At 46.5% G+C, this 19,083-nt stretch overlaps 1 protein-coding gene across 4 annotated transcripts in view; it reads left to right on the top strand.

The window, feature by feature from the left end:
- Positions 1 to 8,379: 8,379 nt before the first annotated feature.
- DENND11 (DENN domain containing 11) overlaps positions 8,380 to 19,083 on the top strand; it is a 55,865-nt gene continuing 45,161 nt past the window's right edge. For 2 of the 4 annotated variants that reach the window (XM_023250637.2, XM_023250636.2), the window contains exon 1: positions 8,385 to 8,690. In XM_023250637.2, coding sequence (XP_023106405.1) covers positions 8,423 to 8,690 — 268 coding nt within the window. In that variant the 5' untranslated portion in view covers positions 8,385 to 8,422. Of the gene's footprint in view, positions 8,691 to 19,083 lie in introns of all 4 variants that reach the window. The other 2 variants (XM_045052857.1, XM_023250635.2) reach the window with 2 other exon arrangements.

Here is a 19,083-nt window from a genome sequence, read left to right as displayed (position 1 = left end):
TCCTTATCTTGCTCAGTCTCTCATCACAACCGGAAGTGTTGCTTTGTCCCTGAAGGGGAAAGTTTGCAGTAACTTAGAGAAAAGCAGAATCAGTTCATCGTATGTCGTATATCATATGTCACCAGCTCCCAGGACAAATCTATCGGCAGCAGTGACAGGAGGTGCAGACTGGAGCAGCTGCCCTGGGTGTGGGCCCATTGCAGCATGAGGTTTCAGATGCTCCTGACTCCTCTAGCAGCCCAGGGCGGTCAGCAAGGCCAGGAGCCTTGAAGGGGGACCTTATCTTGACTTCGCAGTAAATCTAGTGATAATTATATAAATCATAAATCATTAACAATACTTTATATTTCGCCACCACCAAATTTTGCATTTCAAAGTGCATATACAACTATACTAAGTAGCCTTGACTGCAGAACAGAATTCCAAGGAAAGATTGTGGGCTAAGATAAAGCCTAGAGGTCGTTCTATTTTATTTTTTTATGTTTATTTATTTATTTTGAGAGAGAGGGAGAGAGGGAGAGAGAGAGGCAGAGATAGAGGGAGAGAATCCCAAGCAGGCTCCATGCTGTCAGCACAGTGCCTGATGCAGGGCTTGAACTCATGAACTGCGAGATCATGACCTGAGCTAAAATCAAGAGTCAGATGCTCAACTGACTGAGCCACCCAGGTGGCCCATCCTGGAGCTCATTTTAAAGCCTCATTAATACTTTTCTTCTTGCTTAGCTGCAGGAATGTCCAAGCATGCCGAGAGTAGAGAAAATACAGTATCAGGAGACTTGTTTTATCAGTAATGTAGCTTCAAAAATTATGGGCACTCACACAGTCTTGCTTCATTTATATCTGCAGTTGTCTCGGGGTGGTGGGTGGGAGTATTTTAAAGCAAATCACTGATAACATGTCCTTTCACTCATGAACACTTTCGTGCCATTAGTAAAATCCTCAGATTAATCTATTCTCTTCAAATCGACTATAAATCTACCTGATGAATAAATCAGATTCTAACAAACTGCTTCTCTCACCAGAACTTCCCATTTGGTAAATAGAAGATGTCCGTCAAAATAACTGTTAGAGACACGTGACTCACAAGACATGGGATTCTCCTTAGAACAAGCACAGATTGCTAACCTGACATCCCAACAACTTAGAGACCGTCGGTGTGCTACCCATATTTTAAGGGGCAGATATTTTGAAACTACGGTATAGACTCATTAGTCTGATCTGTTCCCTATTACCCACAGTTGGGAGAATTTATGTGGCCCTTGGCCAGTCCCAGAGTCTCCAAAGTTAGACCAGATGGGTTGTCTTTGTGACCTAGTCCAAGGCCATCCCTGCCACCACAGAGGTTAGATATCTGTGTGTCTCTCTCACGCACACACACTCACTCACTGCTTTACGGGAAGGAATTTGTAGGAACGGAAGAGAGCAGGATCTGCTGCATCCGGGTCTTGACTTAGTATCTCTCTGCTCCCAGGACTGGGCTCAAGAAGTTGCTAGTAACTTGGTCAAACATTCCCAGCCCCTCTTCATGCTTCTGATCCAATTACAAGACCCCCACACTGAAGTTTTACCTTCTTAAAACAAAACAAAGCAAACGTTTAGTGATTTGGGGGAAGTGTGATCGGGAAGAATTAAAGCTCTTCCACAGAGGGTAACCCCCAGAAGCTGTAAAGACGGAAACTGTCAGAAGTGGCAGCCTCTGAGTCGGGGAGAAGGGGTGCGGGAAGGTTGGGGGACAAGGAAATTGCTGCTCACTGTATGTGCCGTGTGCAAATTGATTATTTAATCAAATGGAGACCTGCTTATTAGAATGTTAAAATAATATCTAAAAATTTAAATGGGCGCCTGGGTGGCTCAGTCAGTGAAGCGTCCCACTCTTGATTTTGGCTCAGGTCATGGTCCCAGGGTCTTGGGATTGAGCCCTGCATCAGGCTCCAACGCTGGGCGTGGGGCCCACTTGGAATTCCCTCTCTCCCTCCCTCTCTGCCCTTCCCTCATTCGTGTACTCTCTCTAAAATAAATAAATACATAAATACATAAATAAATAAATAAACAAATAAATAAATACAATTTAAATGAAAATTATATATATATTTCAAACTGGTCGATAAAGTGCTTCAATCGCTCTGCCCACTCCTCTGTACCTCCTGACCTCTGAACTCTGCAGGTCCCTTGGCTCAGTCTCCCCTGCTTTTTTCTCTGTGCACATTCTCTTGTCGGAATAGCGTGCAGCCCACGGCTGTGAACCCTCCACAAGCCAGTGACCCCCGATGTATATCTGCATCACGACCTCTCAACTGAACCTCCGCTCTGCAGTTCCCTAATCCAGCCTCCCTCTGGATGTCCAATAGGGCATCTCCATCTTAACATGGCCAAACCCACACTCGCGACCTCTCCAACCAAACCTGCTCCTCCCACGGTTGTCTCCTTCCTCCGTAAGTGGAAACACGCTGAGCGTGCTCTCTCCGCACCCCTGCCTCCGGTCTAGGAGAAATCCCTGCAGTTCCCCTGGCCTCCTACTGGCACCCCCTGCTTTCCCGCTGGCCTCACTTCAGTCTGTTCTGCAACAGTAGCCAAGGGGTCCTCCTGAAAGGGTCGGTTCTGCACTCCCATCCTCCAGGGCCTCCCATTTCACTGGGAATACAGTCATGCCCTGCTCCGTGGCCCACGGGGCCAGAGCGCCCTCCCCACAACCTGTCTGGCTCCAGACTCCCCACTGTTCCTCCAGACACCACCATCTTTCCCTGCGTGTCTCACTCAGCCCCTGGCTTCCTCTGGGGGTCTGCTCAAAGGTCATTTGTCAGACAGGCTTCCTTGACAACCCACAGAGTTCCCACCATCTATTCTCTGACTTCTTAACCTGTCTCACGCTTCCTCACACTTACCACTACATCATATTTATACATTTAATGGTGCATTTTACTTTATTTTTTTAACGGTTCATTTTAAACATTGTGTCTCCCCATCCGACCCCCAGTAGAATCTAAATTCCATCAGGACAGGGGCTTAACTCTCCCTTGATGCTCTGTTTTCATTACCGGGAAGAGGGTGTGGTGCACAGCAGATGCTCTGAATCAAGGTGCGGGCCCTGCATGCATCTGATGTATCCTCATGTGGATGCTACTGCAGAATGAATACCTTTTAAGAGGTTTCAGATTTTAAGTTTCCTACTCCATGGCAAATTCCAGGGGCCTAAAAGGGAGGAATGTGTTGATTTTAAATAACTTAGTAATTTTGACTATCTATTCATTTTATTAATCCCTATAACCATTTCTGCCTCCACCTGAGCTCAGCCTGTGTGGTACATGATTGATTATGCTTTCAGCTTGGGTCAAACCAACAAATGCCTGTAGCACAGGCGATCTGGAAGGAAACAGTGCAGGCGGGTCTGACGTATAGCTAATATGGTCTAATGTATACGGTAGATATTAAGAAGGCAGAAGTCTGGAACAGACCAGGTTCCCCAGGATGCCTCTGGATGCCCCGAGCTCTGGGTCCTCGGGACAGGTGGGACTTCAGTTCACGGGACAGAGAAGGGTACAGATATTCCTTAGGCCATAGGAAGATTATTTTTTTTCAAGCCCTTTATTCACAGTCTTAATTTTACCCTCTTACACCTCAGCTTGTCCCACAGTCTGGACTCTTGTATGGACCACTAGTATTCGCCCTAGTCAACTAACTATGCAGTCTGGTCACGGAGGAAGTGTAACCTGTTCCTTACCTGGGAAAATGACTGTCAAAGAAATAGCTGAAGATTTTTTTTAAGGGTAGAGAACACTACCTCTCAAAAAAAAATTAAAACTTATAAAACTTGTAAGAATAGTCACATCAGTGGTGAAGAATACATAAATTAGTAAATATCAGGAATATAATATTGTAATTTCAAAGGGAATTATTAATCATAGGAATTGAAAGAATTATTCAATAAGTGGTGTAGCAATTATTAACTAGTCAATAAAAATTTTAGACTCTCACTTCATATCACGTATCAATATAAACATGGATTAGATTAAGAAATCAAAAGTCAACATAAGAAATCAACATATAAATAACTAAAAGAATAAAAGTGAATATTGAAAAAACTTCTGGGTGGGGACCAACTTTCTAAATGTTAAAGCAACATAAGAAATCACAAAAGAAGTGGGGGCCCCCCGGGTGGCTCAGTCGGTTGAGCGTCCGACTTCGGCTCAGGTCATGATCTCACAGTTTGTGAGTTTGAACCCCACATCGGGCTCTGTGCTGACAGCTCAGAGCCTGGAGCCTACTTCGGATTCTGTGTCTCCCTCTCTCTCTGCTCCTCCCCCGCTCATGCTCTGTCTCTCTCTCTCTCTCTCTCTCTCTCCTTCAAAAAAAAATAAAAACATTTTTAAAAAGTTAAAAAAAAAGAAATCACAAAAGAAGTGATAAACTTGACAACACAAAATTTAGAACCTCTAAATTTCATAAAGCAATTAAGCAGCATTGAAATCATACAGTAAATTATAACATTTATTTGTTACAATTTGTTAATATTTGTAATATTAACAAAAATTGTGCCAAAAGACTAATATTCTTACTATTCTTACTATATAAAAACCTCACGTAAAATGATAGCAAGAGCATAAAGACCCCAAAAGTGAGGAAAAGGCATCATGAACAGACAATACACCAAAACACAAATCACCAACATATATTTTGAAAACATGATTAGATTCAGTCAATAAATGTTAACTTAAAAACAAAATGCCATGGGACACCTTGGGTACTCAGGCCATGATCTCATGGTTTGTGAGTTCAAACCCCACATTAGGCTCTGCACTGACAGTATACAGCCTGCTTGGGATTCTCTCTCTCCCTCTCTCTTTGCCCCCCACCCTCTCAAAATAAATAAACGTTTTAAAATGCCATGTTTGGGGCACCTGGGTGGCTCAGTCGGTTGAACGTCCGACTTCGGCTCAGGTCATGATCTCATGGTCTGTGAGTTCCAGCCCCGCGTCGGGCTCTGTGCTGATGGCTCAGAGCCTGGAGCCTGTTTCAGATTCTGTGTCTCCCTCTCTCTCTGCCCCTCCCCCGTTCATGCTCTCTCTCTGTCTCAAAAATAAATAAACGTTAAAAAAAAAATTAAAAAAAATAAAAAAAATAAAAAAATAAAATGCCATGTTCATCTGACAAATTGGCAAAAAGTGCTTTAAACGGCAATATCTAATTACGACAAAATGAAATGGATACCCTTACATACCCATGAATCAACAATTTGGCAGTATTATCGAGAACCTTAAAAACACAAATACATTTTAACCCAATATTGCTGCCTCTGGAAATCTGTCATACATAAGTCAACAACCCGAAAAGCTGATTGTATCTGCCCTGTCCCCCCTCCTTCTATATTTCATTTCTTGCCTGATAGCTGCCTTCCCTGCTAGGCTATAAGCCTGATGAGAAGCGATATCTGCCTCCTTCCTGGCTGCCCCATCACTGTGTGCAGGGTCGGCATATAATAGGTAGTGTTACTTCAGTGAAATTCGGCCAACACTTTAGGCACCATGAAAGGGGGAAGGGCTTGAGTGTCCAACAAGGAGAAAATGGTTAAGTAAATTTTCAAACATACATACAATGGGAACCATTAAAATGATGCATACAAAAAGTTGCTAAAAGGATAGGAAAATGTTCCCGGTCCGATGTTAAGGGAAAAAAATACAAAATTGATGTATGGTATGATTTCAACATAAACATGGAAAACTTTTCATTATATCATGTATTTTAAGATACAGCATTATTTTTACATGCCACTAAGAATTTTAAAATGCCCCAGGTGAGGAGTCGAGCACGATACCCCATATACACCTGTGGCAAATAAACCTTCCACATGGACAGGGCCAGGTAGGGAAACTTGTCTCTGCTTTGTCATTGGCTGGAGGGAAGAAAAACATGTCGCCCAAGAATTTGCACTATCAGCCGGTGTTTGCACTAGCTTGCGTTTTGAATTCACACTACCAGCACGGTCCAGAGAACCTCAAGCACAGGACTTAACTCAAAGTACTCTCTGGTTGGCTGTGCCTGCAGAAGGCCGGCAAAAGTAAACACAAATCTCCTCGGTGAGAACTCGATCTCAGTGGGGCTGGCAGCAATTAGGAGTCACCATAGCAATGCTAGCAAGTGAGAAGCTGCACCCGAGAACTAGCGAAAAAAAGATAAGCAAAATCTTAACAGTGGCCAACCCAGTGGTGAGATTATAGATCAAAATCACTTTTATATACTACATTTTATATACATTACGTGTTTTATATCTTATAGATATATAATGTAGATATGTTCAGTATTTGGGAAAATAAAATAATTTTATTTTAAAATTGAGATATATGGCATTCTAGGGGAACTCATTTTAAAATATAATATCATCCAGGGCGCCTGGGTGGCTCAGTTGGTTGAACATCCCACTTTGGCTCAGGTCATGATCTCGCGGTTCCTGAATTCGAGCCCCAAGTCGGGCTCTGCACCGACAGCTTGCTCAGAACCTGGAGTCTGCTTCGGATTGTGTGTCTCTTTCTCTCTCTGCCCCTCCTCTGCTTGCTCGCGAGCTCTGTCTCTCAAAAATAAATAAATGTAAAAAAAATTTTTTTTAAATATAACATCATCCTAGGGTCCCTGAATCTGACTGCCCTTCATTTCTTCTTGCCCTTCACACTCCTTTCCCACCAGAGCTATTCTAATAGCTAAATTTAATTAGTTTCTTTTCCTATCATTTCGTGAAATTCAGTAGATACAGAGAAGATAAATCTGATGGTCAGATGTAGAGCCCTTTCAGACTGTGAATGTGTTAAGAGGTCTGTCATCACCATCATTAACATTTTTGAGCACGTGTTAAGTGCAAGATGCTAGGTTAAGCCTGGCAGGAGGAGCCAGTTGTACGGAGGTGTTAAGTCTCTACTTTTATTCATCTGCTTAGTTGACAAATGCTTCTTGTGCACCTGTTATGCAGGGCACTAGGAATCTGCAGATAGACGTGGTGGCTGGTGAACTAGGACACATACGTTAATAAGTGTGGGAAAGGCTCTATAGGTTTAAGGTTTGGACATTTTAGTCTTTTGTTCATATAGCAAATTATATATAGCATATATATATCTGAATATATATAGGATGGAGATTATGAGTTTATTTCCTGACACATTCACAACTTTTGGTACTTACACAACTTGAAGGTACTAGACTAGGGCGTTCTGGGCGGGGTTCACACAAAAGATCAGGAAAAAGAAGTCCCTTAGGGGAGAAAGAGAAAAGCTGATGGCTTTGGAAATCGAGGACTTTCTATGAATCCCCCGTTTTATATTTAGAAATTATATTTTGAATGCCCCAACCCTTGGCTAAGTAATCAGAGGAGGTGGGAATAAGAAATAGCCGTTAAAATAAGAAAGAATGAGGAGAGGAGAGAGACCTGTTCAGACACGACTCCTCCAAGGTTCGAGGAGCCCCAGCAGTTCGCCTGCTCTCAGAAGGACCTGGTGGATTTGTGCACTGGGTGTCACTCAGGCAGTGCTGAAGAAGAAGCCTATCCTAGGTGCCAGAGATACAATGAAGACACGATTTAACCCCTCTTCCTAAGGAGATAATAAATGACTGCCCGGGGCTACTGTTTCCAAGCCAAAATCTATGACATAACCATTATCTATTTATGCGGCATTTAGCCTACAGAAGGGGGACTGCTTTCATCGTTTGTATATTTGGCTCAACCTCCCCTTCCCGGGCCCAAGGGCAAGTAAATGACCATCCACCACCTTCTCTGGAGGTTTAGTCACTGAAATGGATGAGCCCCAGGCAGGGTCCAGGGAAGGCCGGGGCCAGGAAACAGCCTACTGGGTTCTGCACGCAAAACTACCTCAGGCAGCACACCCAAGCCCACAGCTCCAGGAGGCCAGGCCACATCCAAAGCCCCAACAACCCCGGGGCGGCCAAGGCTCCCTCTCCCGCTTCACTTCCCAGCCCAGCGCAGGCTTCAGCCACACTTCCAGGATTATGTAACACATTTCTGTCATGGTCCATATGACCAGGGAGATTACAAAAAGAATGATGGCGTATAAAAATTCACGGTGGTACGGTTATCCGACGGACTCCTAGGTGAGAAGGCACCTCACCCCAGCACAGGTGGACGGATCCAGGTGGATGCGCGTCCATGCCGCCAGACGTTTCCCGTGCACCGGCACACACATGCACCCGCGAATCCCAGCCAGGCACGCAGTTGGGCGAAGCCGGTGGGGAGGACGCCTCCTCCGGCTGGATCGGAGCGCCGGCCCCGGCGGGAGGGCGGCGGCGGCGGCGGCGGCGGGCGGGGCGGCGCGGGGCAGGTGCGGCCTCGGGCGGTGCGGCGGCCCGGCCCGGCCCGGCGAGGGGAGTTCCCGCAGCCCGCCCCTGCGCCCGCCCCTCGCCGCCCGCGGCTCCTCCTCGCTTCGCCATGGTGGAGCGGGGAGACGCGGCGCCGCTGCTGCGCTGGGCCGAGGGCCCCGCCGTCTCCCCGCCGCAGGCCCCGGAGCCGCAGGCCGGAGGCCGGGGCTGGGGCAGCGGCGGGGGCGGCCGGCCGGCCGCGGAGCCGGCCAGGAGGCGGGGGCCCGAGGAGCTGGGCGCCTCCGAGGTGCTGCTGCAGCCCGGGCGCCTGGAGCTGGGCGACGTGGAGGAGGACCAGGTGGTGGCCGTGTTCGTGGTCACCTTCGACCCCCGCTCGGGTGAGAGCCGCCGCTCCGGGGGCCGGGAGAGGGTCGCGCACCCCGGGGCTTTGGGGGCGGCGGGGGAGGGGCTCGCTGCGCGCGCACCCTCACCCACACACCTGCACCCCCCACCCCGCCGCCCCCGCTCGCTCGGAGCGGCCAGAGTGCCCCCGCGAGGTCCGGGCGCGGGACGCGCGGGGCTTTGTTCGCGGAGTCCCCCCGACCCCCTTCTCCTTCCCGTCCCGCGCGGCCTCCCGGCAGATCCGCGGTCCGCGCCCGGGTCCCCACAGCCCTGTTTGCACTTCTCCGGTGCTGCAGGATCGGCGGCCGCGGCGCGCTGCCTTTTGTGTTCTGGCTCTGCTGAAAGGTGTTTTTTTTTTTTTAATTTTTTTCCCCATCAAGAGGAGAAACGCCCCCCAGGTGAACTCCTGAAACAGATTGTACTGAACTTCCAGGTTTTCTGCTTCCCCGCCCTCGCTCCCCGTCACTCCCGGCACGGTAACTTTCCAAGCGGCCAAGTTCACTTGCTCTGGCAGCATCATTTTGAGGAATTAGTGCCGGGAGCATTAAGGGATAGGACTGAGGGATTAAACTGGAGGCGGATTAAAGGAGAAGCCTCCTCAGGTAGACTCTTGATGGTTTGTGTGGAGAATTAAAGGGTTATCTAAAATAATCTTGAGCCTAATTAACCAGGAAGGAAGTGTCCAAGTGAGTGGTGAAAGACTTCGTGGGGGTTCAGAAGTGAGTAAATACACTCTCTGGGAAAGCCTCAGGTGGTTGCTGCGGGGCCTCAAGCCCGAGCTCATCAGCTCTCAGCATTGAAGGAAGGAGTGCCGTATTCGTGGTTCTGGGGTTTTTGGAAACCCAGATATTTCTGACCCTAATTCCCCGAGGGGAGTCCTGGAATGAAGAGCGCCTGGTAGTGAATGGAAAGAACTTCTTCGTGATCCTCCAGGGAGGAGCTGTAGAACTCATTCACAAGAACCTGATGGGTGGCCGTGGGGTGGGAGGAGAAAGGCCTGGGATCTTCAGGTGGCAGAAGATAGCGTCCAGGCCGGGTAACTGACCTAGGGTCCAGGATGATAAAGCAGCAAAGATGCAGGAAGAAATGGCACAGAATAGAAAAATAGTTGGTGGAGGGACTAGGCCTTTCAGCCTCCTGTCTGTTCCTTGGCCCTTATCCCAGTGGTGTTCAAACTTTTTTGATTGTGTGTGACCCACTGTTGGAAGTAAATTTGACTTCACGACCTCTACACTCACAGGCATACAAATGAAACTGAAACAAGTTTCATGAAAGAGTACTAACCCCTTCTGCATGTGGTGCATACTGGTATTCTTTTTCTCTTTTAACACCTGCGGGTTGACTCGTATGGTTGGGACTCCTAGATACCAGTAATTTCAGAAGCTGCTGTTTCTGACCAAAAGCAGTCTTTATTGGTAAATAAAAACGGATACTTTGTAACTAATAATATTCCTTATCCCCTATCCCATCACCTACAGGTAAATGGATGCAGGCATGGGACTGTGGGAAATGCTGAAGGCTAGCTAGAAGAAATGGCAAGAGAGCACTGGCAGGGTCCGATTCCGCAGTGGTATAGCACTGGCAGTAGAGTCTAGGGAGGGGAAAGAGAAAAGGAAAGCCCTACACTAACCACAGATGCAGCTGATGACATTAAAAAGCACTGCAGAGCTGGGACCCTCCCCCTGCCTTGTCAGTCCCAGCTGTGACATCATTTGGATGGGTATATGTATATGGAGTATACATACAAGGGGGTATGTATGTAATGTTTTCAAATTAAGGTTAGTGTGGACAGAAGGGATTGTAACTGGTCCTTGGACTCTTTGTGCAGGCATTTTACTATGATGGTGTTTCATGTAGTTGTAACCCTCTATTTTGATCAGTTTGTACCCAGTTTATACATGAACAAGCAGACCAAGGGTGATTAAGTAATTTAGAGACATTAACTAGCCAACACATACTTGACTCTTAAGTTCAGTTGTCTAATGTATCCCACACTGTGTGAACCTCTGCCCCCCAACTTTTCATCCTTACTGTGTCCAGAGGGTGGAGAGGAAGGGAAGGAGTGGGAGAGAGGACAGGGGAAGAGAGAGAGAATGTGTGTTTAGCTTTGGTTGCTTTTGGTTTTTGTTTTTTCTGAAAGCTGCTGTTCCCTGCCCATAAACCTGCCTCTCCTTTGTCACCTGTCCCAGTCCAACAAGTCTCTTTGCATCTTGTAAAAGTACTCTGGAAAAAAAAATACTCTGGTAGTACCTCTATAAAGTGAAAGTAATATGGTGCATCTCCTAATGTAGGAGTTGGAATGAATGAATGCTGAGGTTCCTGGATCCTCACAGGTTAGCACTAGGGCTCAGAGCTCCTGCTGTGTCCCTTATCTGGTGGTCGAGGCAGTCGCTGTCCGGAGAGGTGAGATGCCAGTTCTCAGTTCCCCAGTGAGCTGAAGACATTACAGGACCAGACCATGTTTCCTGGTTCAGTTCCGTGTCCTCCTCACTCTGCTACTGAGGCTGATCTGCTATGTGTTACTCTTTAATCTTGGTCCATGTTGTTCAGTTGGGTTAGAGCACAATGCTAGTAACCTTGGTCCACCAAGACTTTTGCCTTCCTTAGCCTTTGATACCAAAAATAGTAAAGCAATTACTGGCTTCTTTATAAAAATCAGAACATATCACAGAGCTTCTCACGTGGGAGAGATTGGAGTTTTTTCTCTTGCCTGCCTACCTACCCACTCCCCCGTGTTTCTTCCACCTGTGTCCTGTTTCGTTCCCTAGGAGCCGCTCCCTTTTACCCTGACCTACCCAGTCATTTACTGCCCAGCCCATGGCTATTTCATTCAGCTTCCCATCTGGTGGAAGTAACTGTTGGCACGCGTGCACATGAGAGGGCGAGAGAGAAGATGTGGGAGGAGAGAAATCCACGGTTGTGGTGCACCTTGCGGCTGGGGGAGGGGGACGGAGAAGGTTGTGAGTGGCCTGTGGTGAAAGCGGATGTAAGAGGGTGTGAGGGAGGAGTGGGTCCTGGTGAGGGTGTGGGAGGGTGTGGGTGGACGTGTGCATGAGCACATGCTTCCAGCGGGAATACACTTAGGGATTCTCAGGCTGGTGTATGACAATGGGAGAGAGCAGTTCTTTTATACTTGTGGATACAAGTTTTGGGTTGGGCATCTGTAGGAGGGATCAGAGAAGAGGGTAGAGGCGTAATGCATGCGATTTTCATTGGATTCATGGTTTGAAAATTATGGTGGTCGTATCTACAAATGACGTGAGGACCGGGGCCTCAGGTTCAAGTGCAGTAGAGGCGCGTGCGCGCTCTCTTTCTCTCTTTACTCACTCTCACACACTCAGTCTCTCTCTGGAGCAGGGAGCCCTGGGATGGCAGTTCTGGCCATCTGGGCTACAAAGCTGCTATTGACACCAGGCCCAGATGCTTACTATGCAAGCCAGGTGGGAGGGTTTGGCAGCCAGAATCTTGCTTTTTCATTGTGATCAACCCATTATTCAAGCCTTCGATTCTTAAGTTTTATTTTTTTTTTCTGCCCACTTGTGTGAGCCTGCAGCAGGTAAAGCTTTGGACACAATCGTTGGGGCTGTTTCTTTATAAGAGATTCACCTCATTTTTATTTAATGTTTATTTATTTTAGAGCACAGGCAGGGGAGGAGCGGAGAGAGAGAGGGAGACAGAGGATCTGAAGCGGGTCTGCCCTGACAGCAGTGAGCCCGGTGTAGGGCTGGAGCTCACAAACCGTGAGATCATGACCTGAGCCCAAGTCGGAGGCTTAACCCACTGAGCCACCCAGGCGCCCCTGTAAGAGAATTGCTTTAAACTGCTACATTCCCCCCAGCCTGAGTTATTTCGTGGGGGGTCTGCAGATAATTCCTGTGTGGCGTATGCTTGCTTTGGACTGCTGAGGAGGGCACAGGGGAAGGCTGAGGGGAGGAGAGCTGAAGTTTTTGAGATAACCTCTTTTCCTTTTTGTTCTTCCTGATGAGGAATGAATTACTACCCGTTCCTCCCTCAGCCTCTAGCCACCACCTAAAGTACATCTAAACACCTGTTTCATTTAGTGAGTCTAAATGCCCCTAAGTTTATGTATTTAAGATCACTCACACACCAATTTTAATCTCCATACAGTCTCCAAAAGTCCACACCGTACAAGCACGTTCTTTTCCACAGCAGACATGAGGGGGCACGGCAGGATTAAGGTTAGGTGTGGTGTCTGAGACCCAGCTTGGAGCACGGCCCACGTCCCCTGACTTGTGCAAATAGTAAGTGGCTCCAGCCGTGACAGGGGCAGTGACAAAGTAGAGTGAGAACAGAAGATGTGGGACATAATTTTGAGATGCAAAGAGCAGTCCTAAGCACGGCCAGCTCAGAGGGCAAAGAGAGGGCGCTTTCTGCCAACCAACCAGGAGGTCCTTAGAATGATTAACTGCCGCATCCTTTCCCAGAGTTCCCTCAGATGTCAGTGGAATGCAGTTGTGGTTAATTTCATTAATCTCACGTTGGCAGAATCTTCCCCGGCTGTTGGTGATTCACCTGCTTGTGGTTTTCAGGGAAAAGTCAGTCTGTGGCCATCTGCTGTGAATTCTGTTTCTTTTTAAAAAAATTTTTTTTTCAACGTATTTATTTATATTTGGGACAGAGAGAGACAGAGCATGAACGGGGGAGGGGCAGAGAGAGAGGGAGACACAGAATCGGAAACAGGCTCCAGGCTCTGAGCCATCAGCCCAGAGCCTGACGCGGGGCTCGAACTCACGGACCGCGAGATCGTGACCTGGCTGAAGTCGGACGCTTAACCGACTGCGCCACCCAGGCGCCCCTCTGTTTCTTAAAAGAAAAGAGTCAAGCAGGAATAGGAACCATAACACCCACCACTTACTGGGTCCCCACTATGCGGGGGGGTTTCGGGGACCTGGTCTCTAATCCTTCTGACGCTGCTCATCATGGTAATGGCTCGGGGCGGTGGGGGCGGGGGGGTTGGGCAGGAGAAGATGCCCTGAATTCACGGAGCAGAGAGGTCAGAGCCCAGAGGCCAGCCAAGTCTCCAGGGTCAGTGCTCCCTCCTCACACCGCTGCCCAGGGTAATACGATACAGAGTCTATGAACTGGAAGGGTTTTTCCACTTGAAATTAATGCATCGGAATTCAGCCATGGATTGGTTGAGGGCTGACTTGAAATCACCAGGATTGATTTCTTCCTGCCCCAGGTTTCTTTATCCTGACTCTCCTTTTGCTTCGTGCATACTCTCACCCTAGGTGGTTTTAAAATTATTTAAGACCATTTAAGACCAAAAATCAATAGAAGCTATTTCCTTTTCTGGTGTTTGGAGGCTGAACCAAATAATCTTCTGAGGTTTCTTCCCTCTCTGGCATTTGGTGACCCCCCCCCCCCCCGCCAAGGAAATGGTTCTGTAGAGGGAAGGTGGGGAGGGGAGGCGCCACGTACCCCTGGATTCTTGCCTTTCTTCCTGAGACAAAGTTCCTTTTTACTTCCCAGCTAGAACTAGGGCTCGTGTCTATGCTGATGAGAGGATGGAATGGGTGAAAAATCAAGGCATATGTTGGGGAGGGAAAAGGGGGCACAAAGCTCTGCTCCTGAGGTCAGAAGGGGCTGTAGGACGTGTGCTGATGCAGCCACCGATAGCAAGACCTCAGGAGGAAATCCTTGATTGGAAACCACCCAACAGGAGGGAGGAGGGGGAAGGAAAGTCACGCGTTTCCCGTTAGAGATTATTTCGGTGAAGATCCTTGCTCTGTCTACTTTAAATACTTTGAGATGAACTTTGTAACGGGCAGCAGCAGTAACAACAGCCCACGTCTGTTCTCCCAGAGCAGTGGTGGTGCCGAATCACCTCAGTGTACACGGAAACAGAAGACAGAGGCAGTCCCGTTTGCGGTAGATGGGACAGAGCAGATCTCGCCCAGTGCAGGAGTTCATCAAACATCAGCCCTGGGAGGCTCTGCTGTGGACACAGCTGCCAGGCTGACCTTCCGAACCGTGGAGAGGCAGGTTCAGACCATCTGTCCACCTGCACCAGGCTCAGCCTCGCCCTCTGGCTTCCCCTGGATGACTGGGCTGCCTGCGCAATAAGCTGGGAGTCCAAGTTCCACGGGGACATACGTATTTGCCTTTGCATGAGCCCAGCCCCTGGCACTGGCTGCCAAGTTATGTTCTGCCAATATTTATTGAATGGCCGGCTGGACGTACATAATGCAGATTGCCACATGTGACCCTCGTGCGCTCATGTGGCCTTTCCCCATAGGTTGTCTTTGCAGCTAGAGATGAGGCTGGGCCTCCAGGTGGGCCCACGATTGCAAAGGAGAGAAAGTGAGGTGGAAAAGCACTTGTCATTGTCAACTCGTCTCTTTTTGATCGATTACCCCTCGGTTGAGCCCTTCTGTAGAATCCTTTTGGGCCCCAGTTTCCTGGCTGAGTTTCTAAAATATGGTGAGGGTATTTTGGAAGCCAATAATAGTCCGAAGACCAAGACCGGGGTAGTTAGCATTTAGTGGGAAGTTTTTCTGGCATTCAATGGGTTTTATTTTTACAGAATCACTTGTCTTTAAGTCTCTACAAATTTTATATGTAAACTGGCTTCCAATTTTTGTGAATGGTGTAATATTTCTGGAAAGGATGACCTTTAGCCATGATGCCTCATTATTACCCTACTTAGTGTAGATTGCCCCCATTTATTTTCCTTTTGCAAAGTCCTTTTTGCTTACCTTATGTTTTTTTCACATCCCTATCATTTAAATTATGTTGTCCAATTTGTTGAAATTTTTTAAACCTCAGAAAAGTTGGAGGAATAGTACAGTGAATACTTCGAGCCCGTCCCTATTTGTGGACATTTTGCCATATTTGCTTTATGCGTACACAGCTCAGCTCTAATGTGGAACATGCATTCCTAAAAGTCACTGTGCTGTGAAAGACCTGTGGTAAAAGTCACAAGGTTTATGGGGAAGATGGGGTCAGGGCACAGCGCTCAAAAACTGTCAGTGACACATTTTTTTTAAAAAAAAAAGGGAACCAAATAAAAATGGTAGGACAACTTTACATATGATAACTAGTTAGGAGATGCATAAATACTCAAAGTTTGGCACTTTACCTTAAGACACCTGGGGAGGTGGAGCCTGTGATTTATGGTGAAATGAATGGAAGCGGAGCTGTGTGACATTTGATGGACAACAGTAGGCCTGGAAGTGATAGTCAGGGCTCTTAACTCTGAAGAAGGTAATGCGTGAGTGTTTGAGGTTGAGGGGGGGGTGTTTTGTGTATTTCCGTGTGTCTCATTTCAACTGGGTGCAGTTTTCTGCATTCACATTGTGATCCTTGTGATCAAAATCACCTATCAACAAACAGGAAATCCTCTACGATCAAACGGCTCCCTAATGTATCAGTTGCTTTGGATCGAATTCAGCTGGCGTTCTAGCAGAACTGACTATATATAGAGGTGTGCTTATCTTTTTCTGCTGAACTATTTGACAGTAAGTTGCAGACATCATAACATTTCTTTTCTGAAACTTCAGTACAAATCTCCTAAGAATAAGGCCGTTTTCCTACATGACCACAATATCATTACCAATCCCAGGGTAATTCACCTACATTAATTGATCCGTTACCTTCTTTTTTTAGTTAATTTTTTTTTTACGTCAGTTTCAGATTTACAGAAAAACTGAGAAGAAAGTGCAGAGGTCCCATATCCCACCTTTGCACCCAGTTTTCCGTTTTTATTCACATCTAGCATTAGTGTGGCATGTTCGTTGCAATTGATGAACCAATATTGATAAATAATTATTAACTAAAGCCCATAGTTTACATTAGGGTCTACTCTTTGCGTTGTACATTCTCTGGGTTTGAAAAATGCACGATGTGGGGCGCCTGGGTGGCTCAGTCGGTTAAGTGTCTGACTTCGGCTCAGCTCATGATCTCATGGTTCCTGAGTTCAAGCCCCGCGTCAGGGTCTGTGCTGACAGCTCAGAGCCTGGAACCTGCTTGGGATTCTGTGTCTCCCTCTCTCTCTGCCCCTTCCCATCCCCCCCCCCCCCCCGCACCGGGAATAATCGTCAAAAAAAATAAAAATGATTGCTTTAAGTACGTATAAATATTTCATGATGATTTGATAAAAGGAGTTTTAACATTGTTTAACAAAGCATACCAACTGTGAAAGAAATATAAAAGTTTTATCCTTGGGGTGTCTGGGTAGCTCAGTCGGTTAAGTGTCCAACTTTGACTCAGGTCATGATCTTGTGAGTTCAAGACCCACATCAGGCTCTGTGCTGACAGCTCAGAGCCTGGAGCCTGCTTCGGATTCTGTGTCTCCCTCTCTCTCTGCCCCTTCCCACTCATACTCTGTCTCTCTCTCTGTCAAAAATAAAGAAACATTAATTTTAAAAAAATGAAAAATGCACGATGTTACATATGCACTGTAAGAGTATCCTACAGAAAGGGTTTTATTGCCCTAAAAATCCTCAGTGCTTTCCCTACTAATCCTTCCTTATTTGCTGATCTTTTTACTATCTCTTAATTTTTTCTTTTCATGGATGTCACAGAGTTGGAATTATATAGTATGTAGCCTTTTCAGATTGGCTTCTTTCTCTTAACAACATGCATTTAAGGTTCCTTTATGTCTTTGTGGCTTGATAGCTCATTATTTCTGAACAGTATTTTATTGTCTGGATGTTCTGCAGTTTGTTTATCCATTCCCCAACTGAAGGACACCTTGGTTGCTTCCAGTTTGGGACAATCAGAAATAAAGCTGCTGTAAACCATGGGCAGCCTTTTGTGTGGACCTAAGTTCTCACTCTTGGGATAGATGTGAAGGAGCATGATTGCCTGATCATACAGTGAGAGTATGTTTAGTTGTAAGGAAATGCCAAACTGTCTTCCAAAGTGTTTGTACCATTTTGCATTCCTACCAGCAACGAATGAGACTTCCTGTTGCTGCGTGCTCTTGCAATTAGCATTTGGTGTTTTCCATGTTCGGGATTTTGACCATTCTAATAGGTGTGAGAAGAATCTTGTTTGGATTTGGAATTCCCCAATGACATGTAATTTTGAGCATGTTTTTCATAATCTCATTTGCCATCTGTATATCTACTTCGGTGAGATCACTGATCTTTTGTCCATTTTTATTATTATTATTATTTTTTTAATTTTTTTTTTCAACGTTTATTTATTTTTGGGACAGAGAGAGAGCATGAACGGGGGAGGGGCAGAGAGAGAGGGAGACACAGAATCGGAAACAGGCTCCAGGCTCTGAGCCATCAGCCCAGAGCCCGATGCGGGGCTCGAACTCATGGACCGCGAGATCGTGACCTGGCTGAAGTCGGACGCTTAACCGACTGCGCCACCCAGGCGCCCCCATTTTTATTATTTTTTTAAGTACACTCCACGCCCGGCATGGAGCCCAACATGGGGCTTGAACTCACGACCCTGAGATCAGTACCTGAGCTGAAATCAAGTCAGATGCTTAACCGACTAAGCCACCCAGGTGCCCCTTGTTCATTTTTTAAATTGGGTGTTTATATTTTTCTTAATGTTGTGTTTTAGTTCTTTGTATATTTTGGATTTAAGCCTTTATCAGGTATGTTTTTACAAATATTTTCTCTGTGTATGGCTTGTCTTTATTCTCTTCATAGTATCTTCCACAGATCAGAAGTTTTTAATTTTAATGAAGTACAACATACCAATTTTTTTCTTCATGGATCGTGCTCCTGGTGTTGTATCTAAAAACTCATTGCTAAACTCAGGGTCACCTAGATTTTCTCCTTTGTTACCTTCCAGAAGTTTTATAATTTTGCATTTTAGTATATATTCATACTGAATTAATTTTTGTGAAAGGTGTAAGTTCTGTGTCTAGATTCTTTTTTTTTTTTTTTTTGCCTGTGGTTATCCATTGTTGAAGAGATAATCCTTTATCCATTGTATGGCCTTTGCTTTGTTGGCAGAGATCAGCTGACTGTATTTGTGTGGGTCTGTTTCTGGGCTCTGTGTCCTGTTCCGTTGTTGTGTCTAATCTTGTCTAATCACTGTCTTGATTACTGTAGTTTTCATGGTAGGTCTTAGAATTGGGTAGTGTCAATCCTCACTTTTTCTTCAGTCTTGTGTTGGCTGTCTGGGGCCTTTGCCTTTCCATATGAACTTTAGAATTAACTTTTCAATATCCACAAATAATTTGCTGGCATTTGGATTGAGATTGCATTGGATCTCCAGCGTAAGGAAATGTGAAATCCCTATGCTCAGATCGTTCTTAATACTTCAATTGTGTTGGGGCGCCCGGGTGGCTCAGTCGGTTGAGCATCTGACTTCGGCTCGGGTCATGATCTCGCGATTTATGGGTTCAAGCTCTGTATCGGGCTGTCTGCTGTCAGCATAGAGCCCACTTCGGATCCT

Source organism: Felis catus, chromosome A2 (assembly GCF_018350175.1).
Source record: "Felis catus isolate Fca126 chromosome A2, F.catus_Fca126_mat1.0, whole genome shotgun sequence".
NCBI classification, from domain to species: domain Eukaryota; kingdom Metazoa; phylum Chordata; class Mammalia; order Carnivora; family Felidae; genus Felis; species Felis catus.
Note: the sequence above shows the minus strand (reverse complement) of the source record. Positions and strands in the feature narration are given on the sequence as shown.